The sequence below is a fragment of the Nuphar pumila genome, chromosome 16, assembly GCF_984573655.1.
Source record: "Nuphar pumila chromosome 16, dmNupPumi1.hap1.1, whole genome shotgun sequence".
Taxonomy (NCBI): domain Eukaryota; kingdom Viridiplantae; phylum Streptophyta; class Magnoliopsida; order Nymphaeales; family Nymphaeaceae; genus Nuphar; species Nuphar pumila.
The window spans coordinates 20,555,922-20,571,446 of NC_143264.1; the positions used below are offsets into that span (position 1 = coordinate 20,555,922).

General features: G+C 37.7%; 1 protein-coding gene across 1 annotated transcript in view; it reads right to left on the reverse strand.

Annotated features, from left to right (window-relative positions):
• Positions 1-14,553: 14,553 nt before the first annotated feature.
• Positions 14,554-15,525, reverse strand: part of LOC149813067 (E3 ubiquitin-protein ligase At3g02290-like) — a 35,274-nt gene continuing 34,302 nt past the window's right edge. Inside the window, exon 6 of the mRNA XM_089990877.1 lies at positions 14,554-14,895. Within this exon, the coding sequence (XP_089847003.1) occupies positions 14,869-14,895 (27 nt within the window). The 3' untranslated portion in view covers positions 14,554-14,868. The remainder of the gene's footprint in view (positions 14,896-15,525) is intronic.

The following is a 15,525-nucleotide window of genomic DNA, read 5'->3' on the forward strand; positions in this document are numbered from 1 at the left end:
ACTAGGTGCAGAAGATTCAGAAAATGAGGGTCTGATGGTTTCCATTCTTAATTTAGATATCAAAAGCTACCTTAGAGATGCTTGTTTTCATCCCCTTTCATATGAAAGGGACCACCTTTCGTGTGAAAGGGAGGCTCTCATGAATGCCGAAACCCACACGCCCGCAGGATAGGAGATATATGACCCACATAATAGATGCAGGTGCCTAAATGTCAATGGGTCGGGTACCCAACCCATCAAGGTGTACCTGAACCCACCCTCAGGTTTGGGTTTGCTGGGTCATAAAAATAAAATCCCAAACCCAGATCCATATAAATTCAAGTTTATTTTTACTAAAATTGCATATAAAAAACACTTGGGTCGGGTAAGATATCTGGAAAAAAATCACGTCTCAAACTCGGACCCGCATATCGCTCAGGTTGGGTTAAGCTCCGAACTTTTTATGCCCATACCCAAAAATTCAGGTTCAGGTTGGGTTGATCGAGTACCCGAAATAAACCTGACCCATTGACAGCCCTAGGTGCTTCATTTTCACATCAAAAACAAACTCGATATTGACATTGGATTTGCAGAAAACGAGTCAGGTATACATGTTTTCCTATAAAACGGGTCGGTTCAGACCTGGTGCGGCCCTGTTCGAACTTTATTTTGAAAACCTCCCCAATGGAAAAACCCTCTCAAACCTACCAAATGGACGTTTTATTTGAAGAATGACTGATTTGCCCCTGGGTGATAATGCCAAGAAGATGGCTTATCCCCTATCTTAATCCAAAATTCTGCTTACACCTATATGGATCAGCAGACCCATTTATCTAACTAGGATGTCCAGATCCAAACACCTAAGCTAACTGGGTCGGGATGCTATCAGTTTACTACCAACGAACAAGGGTTCTTGACACCATCGTAGAACATGCTCATCTCAATTGACTTGGCCGAGTGGCAGGTCTAGAGCCTCAATCGATAGTGATTATCATTGCCTTATATGGTTTTGCATGGTGACATGATCAATTTAGCCCCTTCTGCTTTCCCCGCATTGAAAAATTGTCATAGTTATGTTACACCAACCTTGTGAAAATGGATTTTAGAAAAGAGATCTCAAGCCTAGAGGCACGTTCTTAAGATCGCTATCTTTAGAACTTCAATCGCCCCACTCTGGGAAGACCGAAGATGCGAAAAGGGATTGATGCGACTGAGTTCCCAGGATACAACTAGGCTTGAACCTCCAGAGAGTCACTGTTTCGCAAGGACAGATGATCTCTACCACACTTGTACTATGCAAGCCAAATCGAGAAGAAGGAAGAAGAAGATTTTGGAGAGTCAGAAAATTCTTGTCTTTTCAAAAGACGAAAATAGAAGATATTTATAGACTTTTAGAGAAGCCAAAACGTTTTGCGATAAATGAGATTAATGGCCATAAATCTGACGATTTGAAAATAGGATGAAAAAGTACCTAAACGGTCACCCACCTTTGACTTTCAATCAAAGGCCTCCAAAACCGCCCAACAGTCACAATGCTACATTAGTGCAAAGTGCGCCATCAAAATGCCACATTGCGCCTCAAGCGCCCTTGCGCACGCACGCGCGTGCGCATGTGCGCGAACGGCGCGTTCGTTGCTGCACGATGCGCAGCAACGTCCGCAATCCACCTAAAGAATCAAGGCTTACCAAAGTAAAGAATAGATAACAAATTCTCTATTTAAACCTCTTGAAAAACTTTTCTCTCTTAGATATGGGACTAAACTTTTTCAAAACTCTTTTGGTAGTAATCATTAATATTTTAAAACTTTCCTAACAATCCCCCACTAGTTTTTAAATATATTTGGCTTGCATAGAAACTTAAGCATTAGTGAGAGTGTCTGCATGACTTGAACCCCCACTATTTGAAAGAAAACCTAAATTAACCAAGGTGCTAAGTGGACTTACCTTAAACTTAGCTCCTTATATTGTTAACGGAGTTTTCAATCATACATAGGTTTCCAAAAGTTCGATTGTGTGGATTTCATGTTGGCACATTTAGAGCCTTGTGCTTTCCTGGATTCATGAGTGTTGTAGAGAATTGTCAATTCTCATAAGAAACGGCTAACATTTCTACACTCATATAGTTGAGTTTGTCTAGGTGTACTGTAACACACACCTTAGCCTTAAGGCCTACAAACTCATTAAGAGCTATTAGCTCAACCCTCATATTAGTTACAGCTCATGAGCACACATCAGTAATGGGCTTACATAAATATGCTCAATATCTGTCATTCACCAATTCGTTTCCCATTGAACCTATGCATGTGGGATCTCCAGCGCTCTAGGTTGGGTATCCTTAGGTGATGACTTAATTGGCTTAATTCCTATTCCCCTCGTTGTTTTATTGATGACATCTCTCGAAAGGCCTTTCGTAAATGGGTCTGCCAAATTTTGACATGACTTCACATATTTCAATGAAATAATATTGTCATCAATCATTTGTCTTATAAAACTGTGTCTTAGACTAATATGTCTAGACTTCCCATTGTATTTCATATTACCTGCTTTACATATAGTTGATTGGCTATCACAAAACATTGAAATAGCAGGTATAGGCTTCTCACCTAGTGGAATATCCACTAGCATATTCTTAAGCCATTCAGCTTCTCTACAAGCAGATGCCAAAGCAATAAACTCAGGTTCCATTGTAGAATGAGTTATACAGGTCTGTTTCTTATACCCCCATGCAACTGCTCCTCCTCCAAGGGTAAAAACCCAACCACTCGTAGACTTGGAATCTTCAAAGTCAGTATTCCAACTTGCATCACTATACACTTCAATAACAGGAAACTCGGTATAGTGAATTCCATAGTCTAAAGTATGCTTTAGATATCTAAGAATCTTGTTCACTGCATTCCAGTGTTGATGACCAGGATTATTAGTGTATATCTACATACTTTACTCATTGCATAGGCAATGTCAGGCCTTGTGCAGTTCATTGCATACATAAGGCTACCTACAACACTGGCATATTTTAATTGTTGAACACTAGCACCATCATTAGGAGTCAATTTCATATTTGGATCATATGGGGTGCATACTGGTGAACTATTAAGATATCCATACTTTGTAAGAATTTTCTCAATATAATGTGATTGACATAATACAATGCCATTTTTATTTCTTATAATTTTGATTCCTAAAATAACATCTGCAACACCCAAGTCTTTCATACAAAACAAGGAAGATAAAAATCTTTTTGTTTGATTTATACATTCACTATTGTTACCCAAAATAAGCATATCATCAACATATAAACAAATAATAATAATTGAGCTACTATCTACTTTACTGTAGACACATTTGTCCGCATCATGAATTTTAAAACCATTATGCACCAGAGAACTATCAAACTTTTCATGCCATTGCTTAGGGGCTTGCTTTAATCCATATAAGGATTTCTCAAGTTTGCAAACTTTGCGCTCTTGCCCTAGCACTACAAAACCTTCAGGTTGCTCCATATATATCTCTTCATCTAACTCTCCATTCAAAAAGATCGTTTTCACTTCCATTTGATGGATTTGCAGCTTATATATGGCAGCCATGGCAATCAGAATTTTAATAGTAGATATTCTGGTTACATGAGCAAAAGTATCAAAATAATCAATACCTTCTTTTTGTTTAAAGCCTTTTGCAACCAAACGTGCTTTAAATTTATCGATTGTACCATCAGCTTTTAATTTTTTTTTGAAAATTTATTTGCAACCAATAGTTTTGCAACCAACAGGTAAATCCACTCATTTCCAAACATTATTAGACATAATTGATTTTATTTCATCATTAATAGCTTCTCTCCAAAAGGCAGCATCTTGAGAAGACATAGCCTCTTGAAAAGACAGGATCATTCTCAATTAGAAATGTATAAAAGTCAGAACCAAAATTAGTTGGTTTTCTAATGCGTTTACTGAGTTTAACTTCAGTTTCTGGTTCATCAACACAATCATTAGAATATTCAATCATGTCATTTACAGGAAGTTCATCTACTATAATCCGGCTGCCATCAAGAAGAGAATCAAATGCATTTTTATGTTCTATGAAAGATGCATCTCTAGATTCTACAATAACATCATTAACAATATCCAAAAATCTATATGCTTTACTATGTTCAGCATACCCAACAAATGCACATTTAAATGCTTTAGGTCCAACCTTCTTCCTTTTATTTTCTGGAATTTTAACATATGCTAAACAACCCCAAACACGAAAATAACTAAGATTAGGTTTCTTACCAAAACACAATTCATAAGGTGATTTATCAGATTTGGAATAAGGAACTCGATTAAGAATATAACAAGCAGAAAGTATAGCCTCTCCCCATAAGTTGGAATGCAAAGCTGTATTAAGCAGCATAGCATTCATCATTTCTACAAGTGCTCTGTTTTTCCTTTCTGCTACTCCATTCTGTTCAGGAGTTCTAGGAGCTGACGTTTGATGGATAATACCATTATCTTCACAGAATTTATCAAATTCTCCACCTAAGTATCCACCTCCTCTATATGTTCTTAAATGTACAATTTTTGTTTTAAACCTATTTTGTACTTCAGCTAGATAAAGAAGAAATTTGGAAAATGCTTCAGATTTATGTTTCAACAAATAAACATAACAAAATTTTGAGTAATCATCTATAAAGGTAATAAAGTACCTATTGCCACCACGACTCAAAACATTATCCATCGTACACACATCAGAATGCACTAATTCAAACAATTTATAATCCTTTTCTACACTAGGAAACGGGAGTCTAGTTAGCTTAGTTTGAATGCATGTCTCACACTTATGTTTATGTTTTATTCTCACATGACACGGAAGAAGACCAAAGTTATTCATATTATGAATGCAACGAGAATTTATATGTCCTAATCGTGAATGCCAAAGAAAATAGGAGTCAACCATATAAACAGAAGTAGTAGCTTCATTTATGCTCATCTTGAACATACCACCAGTGGCAAACCCTTTTCCTACAAAGACTTTTCCTTTGGTCACAGTTACAATCCCAGACTCAATAACAATCTTAAAACCATTTCGTGACAGGAGATCTGCAGAGATTAAATTTTTTCGAACTTCTGGAGCATAGTGGACATTCTCAAGTGTTAGGACTTTCCCGGAGGTGAACTTAATTTCCACACTCCCTTTTCCCAGCACTTTAGTTGAGGAAGAGTTTCCCATAAAGAGATTGCATCCCTCCCCCACTACTTCATACAACTTGAACAAGTTCCTGTCGTTTGCCGCATGAACAGTGCTTCCAGTGTCCAGGTACCAGTCCTTATTTGCAGCCACCATAAAGGTTTCAGAGATTACAGCAACCAGCCTCTCCTCTGACTCATTTGGCTTAGGACCAGTCCTCTTCCGTTCTCTGCATTCTCTAGCAAAATGGTCAAACTTGCCACAAACATAGCAACTAATTTTCTTTTTATCAGTTGGCTTTTTCTCTTTCACAAAATTCTTTTTGATTTTCTGGGTTTTCATGATTTTGCCACCCTTGTTACTAACAAAATTCACTTTAGGATAACCTTCTTTAGGACTCGAATTCTTTTTGTCACGAAGACGAGTCTCTTCCTCAATTCAGATGTCCTTAAGAAGGCCATCTAAAGTGATTTTCTTATTTTTATGTTTTAGGTGATTCCTATATTCTTTCCAGGAATCCGGCAGCTTCCCAATGATGACAGCAACTTGGAAGTCATCATCAAGATACATACCTTCTCCTTTGATCTTATAGGACAGTATTTGCATCTCATGAATTTGAGCAAGTATAGGCTTATCATCAACAATAGAAAAAATTAACATACTGATCTACGATAAACCTTTTGTTACCAGCATCTTCTGCATTGTACTTGATCTCGAGAGCATTCCACAACTCTCCAGCCGACTCCAATGGTGAATACAAGTCAAAGAGAGAATCGGCTAAAGTGTTCAGGATATGCCCTTTGCATCGGTAGTTGTCAATAAACCACTTCTCTCGCTCTTTCTTCGGTTCTTCTGTCTCAACTTCTCCAGCAGCGACAGTGGGACAAGGCTTTTTGAGAACATAGTCAATATGCAGCTCGGATAGCAAGAAAGAGACCTTTGATTGCCACCGCTTGAAGTTTGACCCATCAAATCGATCGAGTTTTTCAAGGTCATGGCTAAGCAGATTGATGGAGTTGGATGTCGAACCAGAGGCCATATTGAAGTTCTAAAATTGTTACACCAACCTTGTAAAAATGGATTTCAGAAAAGAGATCTCAAGCCTAGAGGCACATTCTTAAGATCGTTATCTTTAGAACTTCAATCGCGCCACTCCGGGAAGACCGAAGATGCGAAAAGGGGTTTGATGCGACTGAGTTCCCAGGATACAACTAGGCTTGAACCTCCAAAGAGTCACTGCTTCGCAAGGACAGATGATCTCTACCACACTTGTACTCTGCAAGCCAAATCGAGAAGGAAGAAGAAGATTTTGGAGAGTCGGAAAATTCTTGTCTTTTCAAAAGACGAAAATAGAAAATATTTATAGACTTTTAGAGAAGTCAAAACGTTTTGCGATAAATGAGATTAATGGCCATAAATCTGACGGTTTGAAAATAGGACGAAAAAGTACCTGAACGGTCACCCACCTTTGACTTTCAATCAAAGGCCTCCAAAACCGCCCAACAGTCACAATGCTACATTAGTGCAAAGTGCACCATCAAAACGCCACATTGCGCCTCAAGCGCCCTTGCGCACGCACGCGCGCACGCGAACGTCGCGTCCGTTGTTGCATGATGCAACCTCCGCAATCCACCTAAAGAATCAAGGCTTACCAAAGTAAAGAATAGATAACAAATTCTCTATTTAAACCTTTTGAAAAACTTTTCTCTCTTAGATATGGGACTAAACTTTTTCAAAACTCTTTTGGTAGTAATCATTAATATTTTAAAACTTTCCTAACAAGTTATCCATACCAATACTGATTCAACACAAGGCAACTAAATTTGTCACCTGATCAGAAGCTTGTGTTTCTTAAATTTCTTCATAGATTCTTTTGTTACATATTTTCTGTTGCATGTGGTTTTGCTAACCCTTTTGGATGGGCTTAATAATAACAGTAGTTATACTGTTAGTACTAATAGTGGAAAGAAAACTTCATTTGAATTTAAAAGTATGGGCTAGTTTTAAACATGATCAAATGCCTCAAATCTTTCTTGGCTGCAGATATATCGGCTCTATCACATGGCTCAATTGGCCATCTCAAACTCATCAAAGAAGCTCATTAAGATAGACATAATTTCTGATGCAGTTTGTCCAATTTCTGATACAGTTTGTCCATGGTGTTTTGTGGGCAAGAAAAAACTAGAGAAAGCCATGAACACATCAAAGGATCTGTACGCTTTTGAGGTCTGTGCCTTTTGATTTTGTAAGCCAGATGATATCTTTGTGGTGGCTACTTCCTGACTAAAAAAAAAATCTGTTATTTTCAGGTCCGGTGGCATCCATATCTTTTGAACCCTTCTGCACCTAAAGGTGTAAAAAGCTGAGTATTACAAACTGAAGTTTGGGGAAGATCAATTAAAACAAAGGCTATCTCACGTGACCAAGGTTTGTTGCAATGCACTTTTTTACTACAATATGTCTGTAATTTCCCTTGTATAGATATAAGATGGAGTTGATGAACATGTCATGCAGGTATTTCGGGATCTTGGACTTGAATATGATACTTCTGGACTTCGTTAGTCTGCATTTTTTTCAAATTTTCTTATTTTTTTTGCAAAGTTTTGTATTGACTTTCAGAACATAACAAGTTTAACTGACATTCCAGTGGGAGTACGCTTGACAGTCACAGGCTAATAGAGTTTGCTGGACATCAAGGCCTTGATAAGCATAAGGCACTTGTGGAAGAGTTGTTTCTCAGCTATTTTTGTGAGAGAAAATATATAGGAGACAGGTAGCTGCAATTTCTGTTCTTTTTATGCTTGTCAATGATAGCCATTACAAAGACTCATGCAGGCTAATTTTCATATTATTTAATTACTGCAATGATGTTTTTGTTCGCTGGATTACATTAATTCTGTCAAATATTGATGTGGATGATTGCTATGATATGCAGCAGTAAAATCCACAAACAATTATTGCAATCAAAAATCAATTTTATGTACGCCTTCATCTCTCCTTAGCAACTGCCATATTAGGAAAACTAGTTCTTAGAAATGATGGCATTTTCTTGGCATACGATAATTAATAAATCATATTTAAAGGTTACATGAGTCTTCATTAAATGACCAGGACTTCAGGATATTGACCTATTTTTGTTGGCTTCACATCATGCAACCAGAATTTAGGCATGTTGTAGACAACCCAATTTTGATAGGAGTCGCATACCAAAATCTAATGTTTTGTCAATTTCAAAGTTTTGCTAATTTTAATTTCATTTTTTGCCTCCAAAACGGCATTCTCAAGTTTTTTTTTCCACAAGATCAATTAAACTAAAGGATCCCAACTTTCAAACAAGTCAAAAATTAGGTCCATACGATATTAGAGTAGAAAGTTATGACAAAAAAAATGTGACTTATTTAGTAAAAATCATGTTTTTCACATAGATCCCACTTTGAGTGCATTTTGAACCACCAAAACTATCAAATTTGGTTTTCTTTTTAAAAGATGAATTAAAGTTAAGGATGTTAGCTTTTCAACGCACCAAATCATGCCTCAAAATGACATTTAGATAGGATGTTCTGATTGAAACAAATTAACTTGTTCAACCTATTTTGGTTAGTTTTCTGACAACAATCCAAGATTGTCATTAGGAAAATGCTGACGACAATGAGATTGTCGTTAGCATTTTTAGGATTGTAGCTAGCATTTTTGGGGGAGTGTCGTCAACACTATGTGCCGTCAGCCCTATTTGTAGTCAGCAATGTTTGTGATCAGCATTTGCCGCCAATCCCAAGTTGAGAAACCACGCAGGATCTAATCTCAACACCTTTTCAAACCGAGATATGAATATTCTCAATCCCAAACCACCTAACTAATCTCACCCCTAGAGTTGCTCTCACCAATTATGCTTAGCCACCTAGAAAGTCAACCAATACGAGCCTTCCATGTCAACTTCGAATAGATCTGAAGATGCGGAGACCTTTGAAAATATGGTCAGATTTGTTAGAAAAACTATAAATAGGTGGTCCCTCTCCCCCTATTCCAACATCTGGAAATCTAATATTCAAGTCCTAGTTGCACCCTTACCCTGTTGAAGTCCCTATACAACTTGATGTAGCATACCTAGCTTAGTTGAGCCCACCTAGCCTAGCCTAGGACCCAAATCCTCTGTCTCACTTTTCTTTCATAGTCTATGCTTAGTCGAAGTACTGCTTGAGTTCTCTCGCACTCATCAACAACGTAGAAATGGCTACTTAAGCTTAGTGTGAGATTTAGTGTATTTTTATCATTCATTTCAAGCTAAAAATCTACAAATAAAGATTTTGAGCTCTTGGTGTAGTTGATCCCTACTCAATAGAGAAGGAAAGGCACGCAACCTTGCAAAATGGACCTCATAACTTTCAAATTCGGATACAGTTTTTTTATCTTTTTTTTTTCTCGTAAAACCCCTTCTTCTTGTTTTTAAAAATTTGGGATCCATAGAATGGCAATCACTGTGGGATTGTTCATCTAGACCCTGAAATTGGCATTTTTGAAAAATCAGTGCTGCGATATTAGTATTTATTTATTTTATTTATTTTTTTATTGTTGGATCCACTCTAGATCCAAAATCCCATTTTCGGTTTTTTATCTTGTTTGACCATGTCTCGTTGATAGAGACGTATCTTCCTATCTGTAGGTCATTTTTTTGCATTCTAGGGCTCGTTGGAAAATAGACGTTCAGCTCTATCGTTCTCATCTTCGGCATGAGTTCAGATTTCGAGTTTAAAGTCTCTGAAAATGCATAAAAATAGAGAAAATAATCATTTTTTTATTATTTTCTGCAAAGCAGTCTCTGTTTTTTGGGTTGTATCTCAGCACTCCGACATTGAAAATTACTGCTTTTATATTTATGGGAAAGTTTTGGGTCAGAACCAAAAAAAAACCCAGGTCCTCGTTTCTAGGTTTCAATGATTACAACAGAAATCTGCCATACAGACAATGACAACTGAATAGTCCATTTTTTAAAAGTCATTTATCTTTGCTAACTCATCACAACAGGGTGATCTTTGTGGCATTAGAAAAATGACATTTTGATTTATTTGAACTTTTTTTTTGTTTTCTAGATTTTTAGTGCAGATGGCTAGAAAATAGTTTAGAACATTCGGAATGAGTGCTTCAGTGTTTGTTTTTCTCCTGCTTTAGAAACTCTATCAGGGTTGTATCTCAATGTTCGTTTGTCATTTTCGGACGTATAAAGTACTATTGGAAATCTCTTGGAGTCTAGTTTCTCTATTGTTTTGGAGTTTTCTCATACTTCCTCTCTTTCCCTGTCTAAAATCGGTGTTAAAGTCTAGCACAAATAATGGATTTCAGAAAATCCCTGCAAAAACTCAAGTTTCAGAACGGATTTGCATTTTCATGTCCAGAAATCCCGTGATTCTATTACCCATTGTCCATTTACATTTCATGTTTGCTTGTGTGCTGCGTGTGGATCCAAAGAAATCTTGGGATAAAGGTTTCTTTTTAATCCATATATGATCCAATTAAGAATTTAATTTCCTATGAAAATCATTTTCCTTAAAAACCAGTGTTTTTTTGCTTGGTAGGTAGATACCGTAGGAAGATTTGGTGTATATTTGTTTTAGTTTAAGGGTATAACTTAAAAATTCGTGTCGCATAGATTTTCTTATAAAAATTTATTAATCTCCAACAAACTAGGATTACATTTTGTGTGGGACCTTGATTGCTTTGCATTTGCTCTCTCTCATTTTATTTTCATTTTTTTAGGACTTTCATTGTAGAGTCATTGTTTTTGTGCTTGGATTCTTCAAAACCCCCCATCATGTCCCATATTTTGGATCTTCAGATCCTACCACTAATACCGAGAACTCGCTCGCACATACCATGAGTCATAGCTTAGGTATATAACGAAAGGTGCGGTAAGAAGGAACTCCTATCTATTTGAAGTTGCCTCACAAATTCGTAGAGCATTTGAGGAGACTTAGGAAACTTGGTTTTCAAAAACTTGATCTATGTGTTGTGTGATTTGTGTGGGGCAATTATTTGTTAATAGATCCCATATCATAGTTCAAAAGAAGGATTGTACGGATCATTTCAAGAACCCGATCATGTCTGAGCTGGGACAAGGTCTTGAGAACCCTGACCTGCATATACAACCTGAGCCTATGTTAGGTCCAGAAAATTACTGTAAATCCATATTGAGTTTAATAAAAAAAAATGGTTAACAGGCTGACCTCTATGCTATTCCCCACATATTCTTTATTATATTTAATAAAGAGAAAATCTTTAACAGGTTAACCTCTTGAATGTCAGGTGTTATTAATTGAGAATTTGTTTTGTTTTCTTGTTATAGAATCACATTTTAGTTTTAGTATTTTAGCATCTACTCTCGTGAACATTTTCTCTTTCTCATCCACCATCTATGCAGTTTTATATAACTTATTGCTCAGACGCCACCTCCAGAGTTTCAGGAAGGTCGATCAGTAGTCTGTGTCACAGAGTGATGACATGGGCGTGGGGTTGGGGCCTAGGCCGCTAGGCAAGCGGTCTAGATTCAAACCTCATGGGTGTCACCTCTTGCACAAGCTGAAGTGTGGCAACTCCCCAAGTGTAAATAGTGTGCCCACGGAGCACAGTGATAATAAGTATGGCAGATAGAGCCAGTGTGACTAGGTTTATGTTCCTGGAGGCGGTTTCTCCATGTAAATATCAAAAAAAAATATCCTAAATTTTGTCTCGCCCCGTTTGAGATTGTTTGAGAAATGCTTTATTGTCTCTTGTTTCTTTTCTAAACAAATTGAGAACCTAATAGCAGCTTAGAAACGATAGACAGATCGATGACAAATTATTTGAAAATAAATAAATAAATAAATGTCATCTTTGGTCACTATGGCCTACCCAAAACTTAAGAGCCTGTTCGCGTCACGGAGAAGGAGACTCTGATCAGCTTTCATTGTGGGATCCCCTTCACTGAAATGAGTCCAAATCCCTCTGCCTCACCCCTCCCCATTGAATTGGATCATGTTGGTTTTGGCCCTCACTTTCCTCGCGAACAGCAGGTGGAGTATTTGCATGCACCGGCGGACCCCATGAAAAAAGGAAGTGGGCCTTTGTGCTTTTTAGCATAAACCCACCCCTCTCCATGGCACGCAACCGGACCCTACGGGTCGTTCATATGAAATGAACATTTTTTGAGGGGGTGAAACAAACACGCTGAAGAATACAACTGACTGTGTGTGTTTCGTATGAAATCCATTCCATCACACACACTAGGGGTGTCAACAAGTTGGGTTTGGTTCGGATCCAGGTGATACCCAACTCGAACCCGGTTTTAGTATGGTATCAAGTCTGAAACCGGATCTAATCGGGTCCACTATAAGAAAAACCAGACCCAGATGAACCATACCCGGTAAAACCATATTTTTTATCATTTTTACATTAAAATTTTGCAGGTCTTAATAGGAACTTGGATCAGGTCTGGGTCTGGTATAAAATTTCACAAACTATACATGATCCATGTATTAATCAAACCTTTGGGTCCGGACCCAGGTCTTAATCAGGTCTTGTTATTTATCACCATACCTACCCTATAGGGTTTGATTCGGGTCGGTCCATGTAAACCCAACCCCTAGTGTCAACGGGTCAGACCCCCACTAAAATGTATGGGTCTAAACCCGGATCCAACTAAGTGATGTGGGTACCAGATTCAGGTCCAACCAGATTTTTATGAGAAAAACCATACCCAGATCCGATATGAATTACATGAACCAAACTCGGTCCCTGCCCGGTAAAATACTATTTTTTTAAGTTTTTTACATTGAAAGTTTGTAGATCTTAATTGAAACTCAGGTTGGACACAGGTTTGATATAAAATTTCATAAACCATACCTGACCCATTTAATAATCAGACCTCATGAGTCCTACCTGGATAGTTAATCGGACCCCTTCTTTGTAACCTTATTTGTAATCAAATCCTAACCCTATAGGATCTGGTATGGGTTGAGATAGGGTCATACCTGATCCATTGACACCCTACTCCCACAACCCTCGGGAACAAATTCCCCACCATCTTTTTTCTGATAATGGGCTCCTTTCATAAATGCAAAACCTCCTGTTTTGCATGTGGGACTCATTTAACTTTTTCACTCACTCAAAATGAAACCACCCCTTACTGTACAAAGTCATAACAGATGCAAAAATGTTACTTTTTGCATGTGGGGCCCACCTTGTGAGTTTCCCACTTAACACAAACACAAAACAAGATTGTTTCTTACTAAAATTATTTGACAGATAGACAAGTTGATCGGATTTTCATCATCTGCCACTAACACAAAAGGGAAAAAAATGAAGATGAAAATATTGAAAAAAAAATGGAGATCTGGGTCAGAACATCTTATCTATCTGACCTCTGGTCATAGGTTCGAATCAGGACTGCCCGACCCACTTACACTCCTAGGGTATCAGGCTGGTGTTGTACCTTTTGCAATAACAGCACCATTGGAGCTAATGAACTCAAGTCACATTCTAAAGCGACTAAAGTGAAGGGCAATGCTTATAGAGAGGTGGGGACCTTAGAAACTGGCACTTAGTATCCTGTTTCTAAGAAGAAATCTCTATAGAAAAGAAGGCTATTTAGAGTCTATTTGGGATGTGAATCTGTGAGAGAAAGGAATGAGATATACCTTGAAAGAAACAGGCTGGGAGATCTAGCTATTGCTGCCTTGGCCTACATCCCCCCATCCCTTCTCCCCAAAGGCACCCTTGCGAGCGTATGGATTGAACTGAAAGACCAGATGCTCACCTTATTCATATGGTAATGTAACGAATCTGCCCAAAAAAAACATACCTCAACCTGCCATGATTTCTAAATGGTACTTTGAACTTGGAAGACTGGAACAAGCACGAAGAAATTGATGATACTTTTTATCTTTTCAGTTGTTCTGACAAATGGCCATTCAAGATCTTTGTTCTCACCCAGACTCGAGAATTGGATCATTTCTTATGGATTCTCAACCCAGATCACATCCCAATGACCCAAAGTCCCCTTTTGCCAAATGGAACTGTATCATAAAGTTGTAATAAAATGAGCACAATTGAGAGAAGTGAAAAAGGAAATGCTAGTTTCTATCCTGTTGATCTAAATGGATAATTCCTGACAATGCAAGTTTTGCATGTTTGTGCATCAACGATAGACAGGCAACCTTCCAAACGATATTCATGGTACAACTAATCCTGACAGTTAAGCCATCACACAAATGGACAATAATCCCATGAACTTAGTTCTTCGCAAACCCCTGCAGTCCAAAATCCATTTTCCTTTTTGTTGCGAACATAGCCATTCTGGCCATCCAACAAAATATGAGTGATAGAAAATGTCTCCATTATATGAAAAATATGTACAGTAGCATCTGGTCTTGGCACCAATAGAAGATTCAGAGTTCTCACTGTAAAATCATTTGTATGTAAAAGAGATTTCTTATATATACCACAAAAGGGAGTGGACATGTATATCCATCTCCTCATCTGGCAACAAGCAGCCTCATATATTAATTCATATGCTAAAACTATACCAGTAAATGGAATAAAAAAGTGAAATATGGGCACTACTTACAAGGGCATGCACAATTCAGAAACAGAAAAAGTTAATCCCTAGATCTCGTGGGCATACTTCACCAAGTTATGCACAAATATTTTCCAGCTTCCAAACACTCTCATAGTGAATGATAACAACCAAAGAATAGATCATGGGCTTTCACTGAAAACCATTTCCTGAAAGGGAAACAAAGAAAGAGAACTACAGTAAAGTGGGGGCTAAATGCAGTCAAATAACTAGAATAAGGCACTCAAAAACATCCATAATTTCGCATTGTTGGGATGCATTGAATGCGTCTGTATGCATGAACAATCATGTGCGTGTATGATTTATGTTGCATGTGTGTCTGTGTGTGTGTGTGACACATCCTCTAGCATAATGTTATATCACTTTTCTAAGGAGTTTAACAGTTTCAACCTGCAAGCATAATCAACAGGCTATTTTTAAGATTTTTTTGCCTAGAATAAATTTGACTGAGGGAGGCGACTCATGTTCCACATCCGATTGGTGATGACGCTATCTGAGTTAGTGCAACCTACCCACAACAGGCATGAATGAAAGGTTGCATATGAGAATATTCAACATCACAGGCCTGACAGTGCCATAGTGCTACCCCATGTTATCTAGTCTTATAGATGTTATGTTATTTATCTTTTAGTGTAAGCAAGTCTAGTGTTACACCATGTGAAATCTGAATACTGAAGACCATTCCCTCTTTCTGAAAGTTTGGTGCCATTTCTTTCCTCTTTGTATATATATGCTGCATTAGGTGATAATTTGAAGTTGCCTTTCGGCATCTCACAATA